The 19,384-nt window shown below is 33.1% G+C and overlaps 1 protein-coding gene across 2 annotated transcripts in view; it reads right to left on the reverse strand.

The window, feature by feature from the left end:
• Positions 1-19,384, reverse strand: part of LOC127703885 (uncharacterized) — a 177,001-nt gene that overhangs the window by 145,198 nt on the left and 12,419 nt on the right. The window contains exon 5 of one of the 2 annotated variants that reach the window (XR_007983102.1): positions 18,001-19,228. Coding sequence is in view for 1 of the 2 variants with exons in the window: in XM_052207955.1 (XP_052063915.1) it covers positions 18,393-19,228 (836 nt within the window). In the remaining variant the exon portion in view is untranslated. Of the gene's footprint in view, positions 1-16,481; positions 19,229-19,384 lie in introns of those variants that run through there. The other variant, XM_052207955.1, reaches the window with a different exon arrangement.

Consider the following 19,384-nt stretch of genomic DNA (forward strand, 5'->3'; position numbering starts at 1 on the left):
CTGCACCAAATCAATCAATACATTAAAAAATGGGTCCATTATCATCCCAGCCATAATTGGTAAGTTTATTAGCCAGATAAAAATTGTAAACAAAACAGAAATGTTACAGCAAGACATAAAATGCACAAAATTTAAAGGGAGAAAAGATACACTCAACAGGAGATAATTTGGCTCCTATTAAAATAGATAAACAAGTTTTTCATATATAATTACAAACCAGAGGCTGATTTAGCCCCCCACCCTCCTTTTTTATTGAGCTGTTTATATGATAAAAACATAGACTATTTACAAGTAACACTCCACCCATACATTGGCTTGCCAGGGGAGGTCTTTCCTTTTTGAAAATCCTGGATTGGCACCTGTTAACATTTACAGGTTAAATTAGTTATTTTAATCCTTATTTATGTTTCTTGCAACTCCTGAGCTTTAATAAATCCTTTTCCACAAAAAATAGGTATAAGGGAATGACAACAAAACCTGACACAGTTCTTTGTGTATTAAATTGAATTGATGCAGGTTCATAGAATATCAATTCATGTTAATCATGTTTTAAAGTTTTATTCACTACATAAGAACAATTACCAAAATTATGTCTTCTTTATTTTTTTAGCTTGCAGTATAAGAATGAAACACGAGGGTCTAAAAGAAGTGTCACCCAGTAATATCAGAAAAGCATTGCACAATGCAATGGCTTATATAAAAAGGTATAATGTGAATGCATGTACATTATCAATCTAAAGAGTAAAGAAATAATTCCAATTATTTATGTAACAGTATTTTTTTTTATTGGCTTACATTTACTGTCTTAACCACAATTAACAGGTCTTCAGCACCCATATTTAGTTGTTGTAATCCACAAATGTTCGATTAATATAGTATAACCAATTATGAATGCAAATATTATCAAAATCTGAATCGACAAGTAAAAAAATAATCTAAGTACTAAATTGTTCAAATTGAAAATATAAACTAATTGTCGGATTTTTCATGTAAAATGAATCTCGTCACTATACTTATTTTTCATACCAGAATTAAAAAGTCTTGAATGAAATACAAATCAAAAACCTAACCACAGTTGCATAATTCTAAAATTAAGTTTACGGCAATCAAGTGAGATTTTATAATGTATTAAGTTCTGCTGAAAAAGACTGGAATGATCATCTAAAGCTGTTCAATATCTTTTTTATATAACATGTCTAGATATTAGTCATAGATCTTTGCTTATATCGTTATGAAAACAATACTGTACACAACAGTTTTATTTACAGTTTTTGTTATTTATGTCAGTTTAAAAGGTCTTTATTCCCTAAAACTTTCAGATACATAGCACAAACAATTGCAGACTACCGACCAGAATGCATACCAAATAGTATACTTGAAGGGCTGTTCCATTATTTCATACATGGTACCCAGGAAGGCACTTTAAAAATGAAGTAACCACCGTACCTATGGAGGCAAATTAAAAAAAATCACTTACATTTCCATTATGCCAAAAACATTGATGACACCCACCCATAGTTGAGATTTGAAAGTGCCTTCACTGGGTCCTATGTATGTTTTTATGGAACAACCCTAAACTATAAACGGCTTAATGATTACAAATTGTGAAACTATTTAAAAGAAGAAAGAAAAAAAAAACTGATTTAAACAAAACAAAACAAAACATTAGTGGAAGACCGCAACCACTGGAATACAGGAATGGAACGTGCACATTTAGGATGTGGCAGGGCTTGTTTTGTGAGCCCTCAACCTTCCAGCTAACCTGGTGTGACAATACAACAATGGAATACAAAGTAAAAATGATTTGGAAAGAGATTAAAGTTTTGATTATTTATGGCTTCCTGATTACTCATCAGAAAAATTATGTTCTTTTCTTTTCCTTACAGACAGGGCATGAAGGAAAGAGTTAATAGGAGTGTAGCAGTCGTAGCAGATGATAAAGCACAGAGTGCAGCAGATGATAGATCCCAAACTGACTTTGAACAAGATGATGATGATGATGCAAATGACTATATACAAGATTTACTGTAATTGAAAAATGTTTGATTGATAAAATTATAATATTCAAAAGTAAAGTCTTGTTGTTTAACAGTTTTAGTTGTATTTGCAAGTTACTTCAAAGACATGACATTTATACTTAAAATATTGCACTTTAACAAATTATCTTCAAAGTAAAGACTGCTGCATATATATGTCTAGAAAAGAAACTTTGAAATAAGGGTAGATGCAATTTCAACAACCCCCCCCCCCCCCCCCCCCCCTAGAAATTTCCCAAAAGTTTATAGAACCAAATAATAAAAGTACATTACTCACTGGGTAGCAAGTATGTTTGAACCATAAAGTTGTAAAAGATATATATTATGTTTATGCTTTTTGTGAACTTTTAATGTTTATTACATATTTAGATGAATTTGGAAAACAATTAGTTCAGAATGTTCATATCGAACATTTTTAAAAGAAGATATCAGTTCAGGTGTCAGAATTTAATTAAAATTTCGAATCAAAACATTGTTGTGTCAAATTTGGACTTGTCTATTAAAGAAGAGGGACGAAAGATACCAGAGGGACAGTCAAACTCATAGATCGAAAACAAACTGACAACGCCATGGCCAACAATAAAAAGACAAACAGACAAATAAAAGTACAGATGACACCATATAGAAAACTAAAGACTAAGCAACACGAACCCCACCAAAAACTGGGGGTGATCTCAGGTGCTCCGGAAGGGTAAGCAGATCCTGCTCCACATGTGGCACCCGTCGTGTTGCTTATGTTATTACAAATCCGGTAAATAGTCTAATTCGGTAAGTCACATTCGTGAAAAGGGAAGGGTATTGTAGTTACGACATAAGGAACATATCCGATATCATCTGTGAAACGGTTATTCCATAACGGTCAACCAACTCGTGATGGCGTCCGTAAAATTTACGAAGGGATGATCTCAACTTCACCATTTGGAACTCTTGGCTTAATAGCTTCCTTGTGAGCAGCAATCCTCTATCAAGGAAATCATGATAGGAAACACAAGCGCGGGAATATCGTATCAATTGGGAGATATATACTTCGTATACAGGCGCTGCTGGAATGTTGCTACATAGAAATGGAAAGTTCACAATTGGGAAGCTGAAATCATCTCTTTTGTCGTAAAGTTTTGTTTTCAACCGACCCTCATTGTCAATTTCTAGATGTAAGTCAAGATATGAGGCAGACTTAACTGTATCTGTAGTATCCTTTATCTCTAGTTCGATGGGATAGATTCGTTCAACATAGTCACCAAATTTTGTATTATTTAGTGAAAGAACATCATCTATATAGCGGAACGTAGAGTTAAAGGATATTGCTAACTTCTTATCTTTCTTCCTAAGAAGTTCCTGTATGAAGTCAGCCTCATAATAATAAAGAAACAAGTCGGCAAGAAGAGGGGCACAATTAGTTCCCATTGGAATTCCGACAGTCTGTTGGAAAAACACGTCCTCCAAACGTAACAAATATGTTGTCAATCAAGAAATCAAGCATCTTGATAATGTCAGTTTCAGAGAATTTTTTGTTTGAATCAGAGTGATTCCTTACAAAGTAGGATTTATCCCTCCCCAAGACAAGATACTTGTATCTACGTTCGCCATTCTTTTTAATGAAACAAAGTAAAACCAACTCTTTCAATTTGTCTTTTAGTTTGGAATGGGGAATACTTGTGTAAAGTGTAGAAAAGTCAAATGTTTTAGTACTATTGCAAGATGAGAGAGTCTTAGATTGTATGTACTCTAAAAGATCTTTGGAATTTTTTAGTATCCACATCTGATTCACGCCACCTCTAGAATAGGCAGTTTCACAATAACTTTGGAGCCCGGCTTTGATTGCTGATAAAATAGATGTTAATAATTTAGAAAGAGGTTTCGTGGAGCACTTGGAAGACCCAAGTGTATGTAAATTTGTTACATTAGAGGATATTCAAATGTCTTCTTTGAGAATGTAATACAAAATTAAGAATAATGACTGAAAAGTACATAATTCTGGAAAATTTAAGACAGTAAAACTATTATCAAACATATACCAAAATTACTTAATGTAGTCTTAATTTAATCTGCATTGTGTCTTACAAATGTCTGCATACTTTCTTATAACAAAAAATTAAGACATATTTTAGACAAAAGTTTTCTGATTTGTGTCTTAATTTGTCTTAATAATGACCGAATGTACCAAATCCAGTTAAAATTAAAACAATAAAACTAAGACAACTGTAATACAAAATTCAGACAGAAATCAGAATGATAATTAGACAAAATTCAGACAGTAAGACTATTATCAGACATATATCAAAATTACTTAATGTAGTCTTAATTTAATCTGCATTGTGTCTTACTAATGTCTAAATACTTTCTTATAACACAAATTAAGACATAGTTCAGACAAAATTTGTCTGATTTTTGTCTTAATTTGCTTTAATAATGACCGAATGTACCAAATCCAGTTAAAATTATGATAATAAAAGTTAGACAACTGTAATACAAAATTCAGACAGGAATCAGAATGATAAAAAGACAAAATTAAGACAATAAAATTCATGAGGGCAGTCACTTTTTACTGTTATCAACATAAATATTAGTAACCGTAGACTTATAGAGCTCTCAATTTAAGTAGAACTATTCATTCTTAGGGACAAAAAGAACAGAATATTAATGCCAGTGTATAATATTCTTACAAAATGGAAAATATTGGCACCTTGTTTTTTAATTCGACAAAAAAAATTTGCAATTTGAAACTTAAATTTCTTCATTTGTATGTTTAACAATCCATCCTGAGGTATAAAAAGTACTCAATTATCAGGCAAGTACATGAATATAAATAGAAACACAAATTTTAGTCACTTTTTATTCTTATCCACATAAATATTAGTAACCGTAGACTTATAGAGCTCTCAATTTATGTAAAACTATTCATCCTTAGGGACAAAAAGAACTGAATCTTAATGCCGGTGTACAATATTCTACAAAAAGTAAAAATTTTCGCACCTTTTTTTGTATGCAACAACAAATTTTGCAATTTGAAACTTAAATTTCTTCACTGTATGTCTAACAATCCATCCTGAGGTTTAAAAAATACTCAAGTGCAAGAATATTAATAAAAATAAACAAATTCTAGTCCCTTTTTATTCTTATCGACATAAATATTAGTAACCGTAGACTTATAGAGCTCTCAGTTTATGTAAAATATATTCATCCTTAGGGGCAAAAAGAACAGAATCGTAATGCCGGTGTATAAAATTCTAACAAAATGGAAAATGTTCCCACCCTTGTTTGTTCCGACAACAAATTTTGCCATTTGAAACATAATTTTCTTCACTATTATGTCTTACAATTCATCCTGAGGTATAAAAAGTACTCAATTATCAGGCAAGTACAAGAATATTATTAAAAGAAATAATTATAGTAATTTTTTATTGTTTTCAACATAAATATTAGTAACCATAGACTTATAGAGCTCTCAATTTGTGTAAAACTAATTATCCTTAAGGACAAAAAAAAACAGAATCTTAAAGCCAGTGAATAATATTCTAACAAAAAGGAAATTATTAGCACCTGTTTTTGCATTAGACAACATATTTTGCAATTTGAAACTTAAATTTCTTCACTTTTATGTCAAACAATCCATCCTGAGGTATAAAAAGTACTCAATTATCAGTCAAGTACACGAAAATTAATAAAAAAAAAGAAATATTGTCACTTTTTATTGTTATCGACATAAATATTAGTAACCATAGACCTGTAGAGCTCTCAATTTGTGTGAAACTATTCAACCTTTCGGACAAAAAGTACAAATCTTGAATGCCGTTGTAAAATTTTCTAACAAAATGGAAAATTTTGGCATCTTTTTTGTATGCGACAACAAGTTTTGCAATTTTAAACTTAAATTTCTTCACTCTTATGTCTAACAATCCATCCTGAGGTTTAAAAAATACTCAATTATCAGGCAAGTGCAAGAATATTAATAAAAAAAACAAATTCTAGTCACTTTTTATTCTTATCGTACAATATTCTTAAAAAAGGAAAAATATTCGCACCTTTTTTTGTATGCAACAACAAATTTTGCAATTTGAAACTTAAATGTCTTCACTTTATGTCTAACAACCAATCCTGAGGTATAATTGTTTTACAAATTTTAGGCAAGTACAAGAATATTAATAAAAAAATGAATTATTGTCACTTGTTAATGTTATCGACATAAATATTAGTAACCATAGACTTATAGAGCTCTCAATTTGTGTAAAACTATTCATCCTTCATGTCCTTAGGAACAAAAAGTACACATTTATCAGGCTTATTATATTTCAAACTTGTAATGTATCTTTTAAGAAATAAAAAAAGGTATTAGCATTTTATTTGGTCTTGTCATGGTCGATATAAGTCCAGTTATTGTCAACGTTGATCAGGTCACGTTTTGGCTATCTTTGAAGATTTTTGTTCGTTTTTTTTTTTTAAATTATATCTTTAAATATTAAATAATGAAATTTAATTCAAGTTAAATCCTATGATAAAAAAATAGTTATTAGCATTTATTTTCATTTTGATCCTGTCATTAGTCCAGTCATTATTTTAGCCCAATATGCAGTAGTAAACGTGAGTTTACTTTTAACAAACAGAGGACGCGCCATTTCACCTTAACGCGGAAGTAAACGCCCGTTTACTATGAACAAAATTAGAAGACGCGCCTTTTTCGCGTTAAAGCGGAGGTAAACGTGAAAGTAAACGCCCGTTTGCCTTTGATGTCTACTAAATTGTTTAAGTAAACTCAGAGTTAACGCGGCATTCACATGAAGTGCACGTTAACTTTTTCCGCGCATCTACATGTTATGTTTGGTCTGCACCCAACTGTATCTTCATAAATGGGATTAAAAACACAGTTGTATGCAGGATTTTCTGGATATGCTTTTAACTTGACAGCGTATTGAAGTCCAAGCTTCAAACGTCTGTTGAGTGAGTGCTCACCAGCCTCTACATACAGACTCTCAGCTGGTGAGATCTTAGAGGCGCCAAGACAGAGACGCAAACCCTGGTGATGAACAGCATCGATACTCTGTATGTAGGACTTCCTTGCAGAGGCATACACTATTGAGCCATAATCTAGTTTAGATCTAACCAGAGATCTATATAAATTAAGTAAAATGATGCGATCAGCACCCCAGTCAGGGCTGCGGACAACTTTTAAAGTATCTAATGCTTTTTAACATCTTGATTTTTACATTTTAATATAGGGTAGAAAGGTTAATTTTTGATCAAAACTAACCCAAGAAATTTGGTATCATCAACCATTTTAATTGGATTTCCGTATAAGGAGATTTCTGGATCAAGATGCAATTGCCTTTTGTTACAAAAATGCTTTCCAACCGTTTTTGATAAGGAAAATTTAAAACCATTTTCCGAGACCCAATTTTCAATTCTTCCAAGACACAGTTGTAATTGTTCAATGTCATTCATAGTTTTGCCTCTGTGACATATTAAAAAATCATCAACGTACAATGAACCTTCAATATTACTTTTCAAAACTTCAACATCTTTAGACTAAATAATGTAACAGATAATATACTCCCCTGAGGGACACCCATCTCTTGATCATACAAATCAGACATGGTTGAATTTACTCTAATATTAAATTGTCTGTTAGACAGAAAATTCGAAATAAAATTTGGCATATTGCCTTTCAGTCCCATATCAAAAAGATATTTTAAATTACATAACTTCCATGTAGTGTCATAGGCCTTCGAGATCGAATAAAGACTGCCACCACGTGTTCATTTTTCGCAAAACCATTACAGACAAATGATTCGAATACGAATATTTTTAATTGAATTCAGTTAAACCTTGAATTGTCATTAATTTAATGAATAAATTAATAAAAGAACAGATTTCCAATGTCCCTCGCATTGCACAAAATTTATCAGTTCAAGGTCAAAAACTTTTTTCTGTTTTCTTAATTTTTTTAAATTATCTAAGAGAGCTGGAGACTTGAGAGCAATTTCTAATATATATAATATTTCAAAGGGGCAGAACTCTTTATAAATATTTGATTGGCAATTATTTTCGAAATTGTCTGTTACATTACTGATATTAACCTTTGATATGACTTTCATAAAATCTGGCAAGAATTGTACACATGAGAGCGGTAACAATGTAATTTTCCATATAATTAATATTTCTAAGGGGCATACTATTTTAAACGATCGGCACTGACTTTAGAACTCGTCTGAGACATCGTTGTTATAAACAAACAATATAAGTTTCATAAAAAAACTGGCAAGAATAGTACACATGAGAGTGCCAACAATGCAATTTACCATATTATTAATACTTCTAAGGGCCATTAATCAAAATTATTTGTCGGCACTGATTTTGAACTTGTCCGAGACATTGCTTATATAAGTTTTATAAAATTCTGGCAAGAATTGTTCATATGAGAGCGCTAACAAGACTGGACGGACGGACGCATAGACGGCAGGTATTTGTATGTCCCCTGCAACGCGTTGCACGGGGGACAACCAGGAGTATGAGCAAATATATGAAAGTCGTTGGTGTTCATCAGAGTGGAAAAGTCAAACTTTGGTTCTTGCTCAACTGACCATACAGGTACAATGTAAATTAGAATTAATAAATAAAATGAGTTTTTAGCATGTTTTTTTCCTGATAACAAACACGAGTTTTTCAAAACTTTGAATTATCTCTGTATTATACCTTTTTCATCAACTAATTTTTACATATACGATTGCCAATGCACACTGTCTAACATAACCGCAGTCTAGTAAGTACTGTCTAGCTATTTGACGAGAAGAGACGATCCTTGACGAGTAGAAGCTAAGAATATCCCTTCGGGGATTTGGACGTGGTTTTAAAAAGATGGAGCTTGCAGTTTTGAAGCGGTTGGTAAAAGTTACCATTTCCGGTCCTTAGGAGAACCAAGGTCACCAGAGGGACGATAATTTCCAGACTGGTAGAACTACTCGGGAACAGGACAAATCTACGTTCCCTGTAAAGGACATAAGCAGATCCTGTTTGGTTTGCTACCGTAGAAACGCCTGAAGAGGATGACTCTCTTGTAGACAAGAGAGTTGTAGTTGGAGATGAGTACTCTCTGGTTTTCATCCCTATCAATAGAAGACATCTGCATGTACGTGTCCACTGGCATTCTTTGTGGACTCCTACTCTTTACGTGGTTTCCTTTTTTATGTAGTTAAGAAGGGTATCAAGCTGTTATGAAGAGTCGCAGAACCATAACACTCTTACAAATGGGAGCGGAACTGGCGTCATGGATGGACGTCAGAGAGGCCACGCAGTTTGATATACCCTACAGAGCAACAATCAACAACAGACAGTGTTTAATCACTATTCCTGAAAGGCCACCAATATGTCTGAAGTGTGGAGGTCTTGGTCACTATAGGTCAGATTGTCAATGTTGTAATTACTCAAAAAATCGTCAAGGTTTTCCACTCAGATACTCTTCGAAGTCTAAGGTGAGCTGCAGTTAGTAATGATCAGGTTAATCTTCTAAAACAAATCACAAAGTTTATTATTAATACCTTCTGTAGTGAATACTGGTCTATAATATCGCCCGAAGTTGAAAAATGTTTTGAATTTTCCTCAATTTTTGTAATTAACTTTTTCCGTCCTCTTTTAGCTTCAAGTTGAAAAAAAAACTTGGATTGAGTCTTAGATGCATGATTATTTTTTATTAGTTGTTAGTGGGTTTGAACTAGCAGTTAGTAAATGCGAGCACTCTCAGATCTGTACTTAGTGTCTTTTTGTTGTTGGGATATACAAGTACCCGGCCACGTCCACTCTTTCTTTTTGTTATATGTATTTCTATTGGTATCCATCTGATGAGTTAAGCCTTTTTCAACTGATTTTTATAGTTCGTTCTTATGTTGTACTGTTACACCACTGTCCAAGGTTAGGAAGAGAGTTGGGATCCCGCTAACATGTTTAAACCCACCACATTCTGTATGTTTGTGCCTGTACCAAATCAGGAGCCTGTAATTCAGTGGTTGTCGTTTGTTGATGTGTTACATATGTTTGTTTTTCGTTCAATTTTCTACATACATTAGTTTAATATTTATAAATCATATTGTTGTTTAATAAATTTCATATGTACATGTGTCTGTATATATACAAGTTTTGCTTTTCAAGTAACATAAGTCATAAATATGGATAAATATAAAGTTGCAGGAATAAATTAAACGTAAAATTATACATGGATATGAACCACAATAGTATAGATTACATTGACATGCGCAGTCTAACCCTGGCGAATATATGGAACAGGTAAAGGCCATCAAACAGTTCATACAGGAGTTTCAAAAAGATAATTTTCAAGGTTCAAAAATTCGTTCGAGAGCTATTTTTTAGACAATTCTGAATAACCGTCCAAGTTTTTTTTTCAACTTGAAGCTAATAGAGGACGGAAAAAATTTATTACAAAAATTTTAAACATTTTTCCACTTCTGGCGATATTATAGACCAGTTTCGGAATTTTCATACCACTTTATTCACTACAGAAGGTATATATAGTAAACTTCGTGAATCTTTTTTTAGAAGATTTACCAAAATTGAGTGAATCTTACTAAAATATAAAAGATAAACCTTTTACAAAAGATGAAAATTTTAAAACCTAGGTATGGAGAATAATAAGTCTCCTGGTCCAGATGGCATATCTAATGAATTGTATGTAACTTTTTTTGATATTGTGTCTGATTTTTTACTCGATATGTAAAATAATATATTTAAAGAAGGTACATTGTCCAATGATCAGAAACTATCATATATAACATTATAATGTATGTAAATATCCAGAAAAATCTCATCTATTAAAGATGTATCGACCGATATCACTGTTAAATGTTGACGTCAAGATTGTATCCATAATTATCACCAATAGATTTATGACTGTCATTCATGTTTTGATACATCCAGATCAGACATGTGCGGTTCGTGATCGATCAATTCTTGACAATGCTCATCGTTTTAGGAATATATCTGATTTGGCGAACAAACATAAAAACACATTCCTTGTGCTTTTGTTAGTCTTGATCAAGGGCAACCATATGATCGTGATGAGTATGATTTCCTTTTTTAAGCGTAAGAAAAGAATGATTTTGGTCCAAATGTTATTAAATTGATTAAAATTTTAAACACTGATATTTCTTCTTCTGATATAGTTAATAATCTTATATAGGATCCTTTTTCGTTGACTCGAGGCGTAAACAGGGATGCAGTTTATGTCCCTTGTAGTATGTATTAGTTCTGGAACCGTTTGCTAGAAAAGTAATGCAATATTTATTTGTTATTAATTTTGTTGTTGGTTGTTGTCTTATTGACGTCTATGCCACCATTTTCACTATTTGCTGCCTTATTCATTTCTAGGTCACATTTTCACTATTTGCTGCCTTATTCATTTCTAAGTCACATTTTACTATTGACGTATATGCCACATCTTTCTTTAGTTTTTGTGTCGTTAAGGTTGTATATCATATGACATAACTTTTTTTTATTATCTGCGTTGTAAGGGTATAGTCTCATTGACGTTTATGCCACATCTTTTTCTGTTTGAGTACTGTGTCCATGGCGAATATGGAGGAGGGGTGGGTTTGTTGGAAATGAATTTTGGGGGCGGCTTATGGACGTCTATGCCACCATTTTCACTACTTGCGTTGTACGTATACTGCCTTTTTTCATTCCTAAGTCACATTTTCACTATTTGTTTTGTAAGGGTATTCTTTCATTGCCACATTGTTGTTTTATTATTTATGTCGTCAGTGTACTGTGTCATTCACGTATATGACACATACTCTTTAAAGATCTGTGTAGCTTGGGTATATTTTCTAGACGTTAATGTCACATCTCTTTCATTCGCGTCGTTAGGGTTCTGTCTTAACGACGAATATGCCATGTTTTCATTAATTGCGTTGTTATGAAACTGTCTCGATGACACATAAGACTTTTTTACAATTTGCTGTCTCAGGGTACTCTCTCATTGACGTAGAAGCCACATCTTTTTGTTTTATTATTGGCCTCGTATGACACATTTTGTCATTATTTGTGTCGTTTGAGTTCTGTTTTCCTGACAAATATGCCACATTTGTGTTAATTTTTGTATGTGCACTGTACTGTATCCCTGACGGATATGCACTTTATTACCATTTGTATCGTTGAAGAACTGTGTCATTGATTTACACGGCACCTCTTGTTTGTCGTTTGTGTTGTTCGGTACTGTATCCTTGACCGTAATGCCACATTTTCTTTATTTGTGTTGTTAGGGTACTGTCTCAGCATTGACGGTTATGCCACATCTTTCTTGTATTATTGTTTCGTCAGGGCATGGTCTGTTGACCTATATGCTATATTTTTTTTCGCGTCGTTAAGGTACTGTCACATTGACAAATATGCCACAACTTATGTTTGATTTGTATCATAGGAGTACTATGTCAAAAGATATATACGAAACATTCTATTTCAGTATTTATTTCAAAAACCTATATGCCACAACATTGTTTTTATTATTTGTGTCGTTTGAGTTATGTGAAATATGTGCCACACCATTTTACTGTCTTTGGAGTACTGTCTTATTGTCATTAATATCACAGTATTCAACAACTTGCGTCGTTAGTGTACTTTCTTGTTGGCGAAAATGCCACAGTTTTTTTATCATAAGTGTCGTTGGTCTACTGTCTCATTGACGTATTTAACACATTTTAAAAAACATGATTTGTTATTGGAGTAACGTCTTATTCCGTATATGCAACCTTTTTTAATTATTTTTGTCTTTGGGGTACTCTTTGTCCAGCGTATATGTAATATTTTCTTCTCTTACCTCATTCACTATTTGTGTTGTGAGGATACTGTATCGCTGATGCACAGAAATGTAAATGCCACTTTTTACACTAGTTTGAACATGTTTAATGTAATGATACTTTCTCATTGACAAAAATGACACAAGTTTTTTTATTATTTGCGTCGTGGGAGTATGATGTCAGTAGGTTTAATGCAACATATTTTCCGACTTTGTTTCGCCAGATACTGTCCTGTTAACATCGTTTAACTGTGCTGGTTGTACAAGTACGCAGCAACGTCTGGTTGGAGGACATTAAATCTGATGCCTCATGTCGACATAGCACCATGCTCCCTGCACGTTAAGAACCCTTGTAACATTTCTTTGAGGGGTCCGTAAATGGAATGTTGCAAACCACAATTTCAGTCCCAATTCACTTTACCCTCATTTTCCAATGACAGTTAATGTATCCCGACTTTAACCCCAGACGGCCTCTACTTCAGGACTTCGGGACCTTCCTATGGTCTTTATTGTTAATTTGTTATCTCTGAAATTGAAATAGTGAGCCACTGGACTTTTAGCAACGAACAATCAATCATTTACGTATATGCCACATTGTTTAATTATTTTTTTTTGTATCGTTGAGTAGCAACCTGATACATCTGTTGTTATTATTTATTTCGTTACAGTACTGTGCCATTAATTTATATGATACATCACTGCCAAAGGTGACTGGGAAGTAGAGATATGATTACCATTGGTCTTCCCCCGAACGGCAGTGGAACCCTCGCCTATGTGGGGCGTCCGTTTGGCTGTGCCGGATGATCTAGTATGCAACCACGATCGGTCAGAGCGGGGACGTTAAATCCGATGTCTCGTGTTGAGAGAATGCCACGCTCTTTGCACCTTAAGAACATCTCAACAAATCTTTGGGAGGTCAGTAGGTAGCCTATTGCAAGGCCAAATTTATGTCCCTATCAAATACACCCTCATTTTCCAGTGGCAGTACGAATTTCCCCGACCTTGGCTTCTTTTATAAGACCTATCTATTGTATTTATTGTTAACTTGTTCTCGTCCTGAGCATGCATGTAATGTTTGCCATTGGACGTTAAGCAGCCAACAATCAATCAATTATGTGATACATGCTATGTTAGGAAATGTCCCGTTAACCTATTCCACATTTGTTCATATTCTTTGGAGTTATGTTTGATTGACGTTTATGCCACACTTTCTTTAGTGATTCTGTCTTAAAGGTTGCATATCATATGCTATACCTTTTTTATTATCTGCGTCTCAATAACGAATATTCCACATCTAATTTTTCTGTTTGAGTACTGTGTCCTTGGCGTATATGACACGTCACCAGTGTCTGAGCAGAAAGTTGATGAACCAGGGGTATATAAAAGAACGTCTTGTCATTTTTCTAAACAAGTTCTTCGGAAGGTACCAAGACCTTGTTGATAAATATTCATTATCAACTTCACAAATAATACACGATGGTCTTGTAGTATAGATTCTGGGTACTGACGTTGTTTATCATCTTAATAACATGTTATACTATTCTTTTATTTGTCTTTATGAATATACTGTTCAGTCTGTTTTTATTGATATCCATTTGACGTGGCTCGGTACTTGTACATCTCGTCATTGTGTTATTGTAAATCATTTTTGTATCCTTGTCTTTCATTTTTGCTAATGTGCTTTGTCTATATGCCTTTTTATGTTTGTTTGATACATATATGACGTGGCTCTGTACTTATACATCCCGTCATTGTACCATGGTAAATTTGTGTATTCTTGACTTCAATTTTTGCTAATATGCTTGGTCTATATGTCATTTTGTACTTCTTTGTTTATACATATTTGATTGTTTTTATAGTGATTAAGATTATAACACAATGTTGACTGCTGTACCCCTGTTTTTGACCTTTTTCCTATTATGTCTGTTTGTTTTGTTCAGACATCGTTATCAATATAATGGAATTTGATGCGACTGTCATACAATTGAGAGGTTTAGCTAGCTTTAAAACCAGGTTTAATCCACCATTTTCTACATAAGAAAATGCCTGTACCAAGTCAGGAATATCACAGTTGTTATCCATTCGTTTGATGTGTTTGAGCTTTTGATTTTTCCATTTGATTAGGGACTTTCCTTTTTGAATTTTCCTCGTAGTTCAGTATTTTTGTGATTTTACTTTTTATGTTCCTTTGTGTCGTTTGGTTACTGTCTCATTCATATATGTCACATTTGTTGTTATATGTCCTTGGAAAAATGCATCATTGGTGTAGTTTTTTTTAATTATTTGTGAGGACGTGAAAAATTAATGGTTGGTTCCAGTGAAAAAATAATCGTGCAGTTGTTAAAATATATTCATATTTAGGAACAGACGAATAAAAAAATTGATGTACATTAAAGTCTACAGAAACAAGAAATGATTGTAACAGGATGCTGTTACGAAGTCTCCCAAACGAAGCTCCTATAATTCGTAATTCCCAGGGTCGCCTGACATTGGGCAAAGTCCAGTGAAAATTTGTTTGGTCCAGTAAAGTTATATGCATTAGTGATACATGGGGACTAACCCTGTATATCATTCAAATCATCTTGGCATGACAATCCAGAATATATATGGTTTAGGGGTGGGGATCTCGACCATTTACAAGATATTAGAACTTTCTCAAATGGCAGGGGGTCGGGATGACCCCTGGGGACTAACCCTGTATATCATTCAAACCATCTTCGCATGACAAACCAGAATATATATGGTTTAGGGGATCTTTACCACTTACAAGATATTAGAACTTTCTTAAATGGCAGGGGGTGGGGTGACCCCTGGGGACTAACCCTGTATTTCATTTGATGTGCTTTATCATGACAATCCAGAATATATATGGTTTAGGGATGGGGATCTCGGCAATTTACAAGATATTAGAACTTTCTCAAATGGCAGGGGGTCGGGATGACCCCTGGGGACTTACCCTGTATATCATTCAAACCATCTTTGCATGACAAACCAGAATATATATGGTTTAGGGATGGGGATCTTGACCACTTACAAGATATTAGAACTTTCTTAAATGGCAGGGGGTGGGGTGACCCCTGGGGACTAACCCTGTATTTCATTTAATGTGCTTTATCATTTAGAACATTTTCAATTAAAAGATTGTGTCTATCACAAACGGTTTTCAATTTATAATCATTTGAAAATTTTAAAAAATAAAATCCCATAGGGTTCTATAGTAAAACCATCCTTTCTTTCTGCCCCTCAAAGTATCCCTTTATAAACCCCATTGCACAAACAAAACCCTGATTGCACCACTAGACATGTTAGTCTAACATATTGTGAAACCCTGACAAGCGGTTTTGGAGAACGGGTGCGGACAAGTTCAAATTTAAAAGCGGCGGAAGAAGAAGAAGAATGATAATAATAATAATAATAATAATAATAATAATAATAATAACTGAGCAAGAACAATAAGTCTTCCCAAACTTCGTTTGGGAGACTTAATAAACTAGAAGTGGGGCGGAGTTGCTGTTATTTCGGAGGATATAAACAGCAGAATACAAGTGACACATAAATATTCAAAAATTGTTCTATTTTTCTAAACATTCGTATAGAATCGTTTTATACCGAGGACAAATTAAGATATAGGACATAGATAAATAAGAAAATTCAAAGAATAATCTTTATTGTAAAAAGTCAAATCCCCACAGGTTACAATGCAAAAATTATTATTACATAAAAAGCATAAAACACATGAAATAAAGTTCTGAACGAGGCAAGTTAATTATGTGCAAATGGGTTTCAAAAAGATGCTCTGAAATATATTTTCAGTTTTAACCATCACAACCCAACCGGCAAAAAGAAATAAACCAAGAACAACATGTCTTTAGCCTAAGCAAACTTTCTCTGAAATTTCACATATATATAGGTGTCAGACCACCAATTCACTCCCTCTAATTTAAAACGTAAAAGTAGCCCTACTCTGACACAAAATAGTGCTTTTGATGTCATTGTTGACCTAACCAACAAATTTGCAGAAATAAAATGTTTAGTGAAAGAGTTGTTTTGTTGTCGCAAATTAAATTTAAGCGGTGATCATATTTAGATCATTTTGGGCCAAAATTTACTAATTTATATCTTATATTGAACTTTTTAGAAATCATTGTAGTAATTCCATAAAATAAATCATAATTGATTAATTGTAATTTGTATTCGGTAGATAACACACAAATACATACAATCCATTTCGAATTACTCAATGCAATAACTATGCGCCTTGAACGCATGATACGCCCGTCGTCTTGTGTGTGAATTTTTATGCAATAATCATAAATAGTTTCTGACATACGGCGCGACATGCGAACCCCCCTCCCCCTTTTTTTTTTACAAAAAACTCAATATCTCTAAAATAAAATTTTGAATCAAAACCAAAAAGCATACAGATCTTTAGATTACTATAACTAAGAAGTGTGTAAAATTTTAAACAAAAATCATAAATCGTTTTTGAGAAACGGCGCGACAAGTGAAATCCCCCTTTAAAAAAAAAAACCAATATCTCTAAAACAAAACTTTGAATCAAAACCAAAAACTATACAGATCTTTAGATTAATATGACTAAGAAGTGTGTAAAATTGTAAGCAATAATCATAAATCGTTTTGAGATACGGCGCGACATGTAAAAAACCCCTCCCCCTTATTTTACAAAATACTCAATAACTCAAAAATAAAATTTTGAATCAGCACCAAAAAGTATACAGATCTTAAGATTAATATTACTAAAAAGTGTGTAAAGTTTTAAGCAATAATCATAAATTGTTTTTGAGATACGGCACGACATGTGAAAAAAAAACATACACCTGTTTTAGTTACTAAGTCCCGAAACTCAAAACGTTTTAATCTTATTTTCACCAAAAAGTATACAGATCGTTTGACCATCATAAGAAACAACTATGTTAAGTTTCATGAAATTTGGATAAGTCGTTCTCAAGTTACGGTGCGACATGTTTACGCGCAGTACGCCGGACAGACAGACGGACAGACGACATTTGTGTACCATAATACGTCCCGTCAAAATTTTGACGGGCGTATAAAAACAACTCTGAATTCGAATAAACTTATTAATGTTCATTTATGTTTGTTTCGTTTTTACGTACAAAAAGTTAACCTTTCCGTCATTCATATAACAACCTTTCCGTCATTTATATTACAACATTTCCTTCATTTATATTACAAACATGCAGAATATTTTCTTGTTTGTTAAAATAAATTCCAAACAAGAACAGTTTTTCTTATTCGGATTTCTTATTTTTTTTATTTTCCATATTGAAATATTTATGGAACAAATGAATGTTTCAATGTTTGAAAAAATGCGTAAAAGTAATATTCGAACAACATTAATGAAATACAAAAGCCGAGGAAAATTCAAGTTACATTTTTCAAAAACAATTATAATCTTTCTGTAATTTTGTTTTCAATTAAGTTAGATAGATAGTAAAGAAAACAAAAATAAATAAAAGTTATTTTGAATGACTAAATACACAAACAGATCCGAGTCCGAATGAACTCATTGTCTGAAAGAATTATTCATGTTTATTTTCGTTCTTTCTTACGTCAAACATAGAAGCATCAAAATCATTACTTACAAGCAGAATTTTATCTTTTTTGTCAAAATAAATTCCCCACGACTTGTTCAATCCATCTGATTTAGTAAGAATTTCTTTGTGATGTTGACCATCATCTGATACAACTACTACAGTGTTCGTGTTATAATTAGCCACATATACATTCCCCTCATTATCTGTTGTCACACGACGTAAATCTTTAAATGTATCCTTTTTAAACTTCCAAATTGGTGTTCCATAAAACGAGCAGTTGTATATTGATGTCTCGTCTATACAAACCAACCTGTTTCTGTCTACTGTAATGTCGAAAATACGGTGTGAAGGTAAAGGTATAGTACGTATTACTTTACCTGTCAGGTCCATCACATGTATTATACTCCTACCAATAACAACGTACAGGTTATTATCATTATATGATATTCCGTAGCAGTCACCACGGATGTTGATTGTACTGGTGACAGAACCTGTAGATATATTTATTATCAGTATGGTTTTGTCAGGTGTACAGGATACTGCTACAGTGTTACTATTTACCACTGTCATATAATATGGTGTATAGGACAGAGAAATGTGATGGATATCAGTACCGTCTGAATTACAAATAATAAGTCGGTAATTATAAAAGTCGGTAAACACTAATGTATTGCCTGTTTTGATACAGCTAGTAATGGCCAGACTTTTATTCTTTGACTTTTTGATATTTAACTGTTGACGCAAAATGACAGAAACAGGAAGGTTGGTTTTGACAGATGATTGATCCTGAACGAATGCTTCTTCTTTGTTTGGTTCAGTTTCTGAAATAAATAATCAAGTATTGATTTGGTTATTTCAACAATTGATTTCTTAATCTATAATGCAGTTTACCGCTAAAAGTGATTGAATGATTCACTTTGAACAAATCCAGCTCAGCATGATTCGACAACAGCGTATAATCAAAGGAAAATAGAAAA

This window comes from Mytilus californianus, unplaced genomic scaffold (assembly GCF_021869535.1).
Source record: "Mytilus californianus isolate M0D057914Y unplaced genomic scaffold, xbMytCali1.0.p SCAF_54, whole genome shotgun sequence".
Taxonomy (NCBI): Eukaryota; Metazoa; Mollusca; class Bivalvia; order Mytilida; family Mytilidae; genus Mytilus; species Mytilus californianus.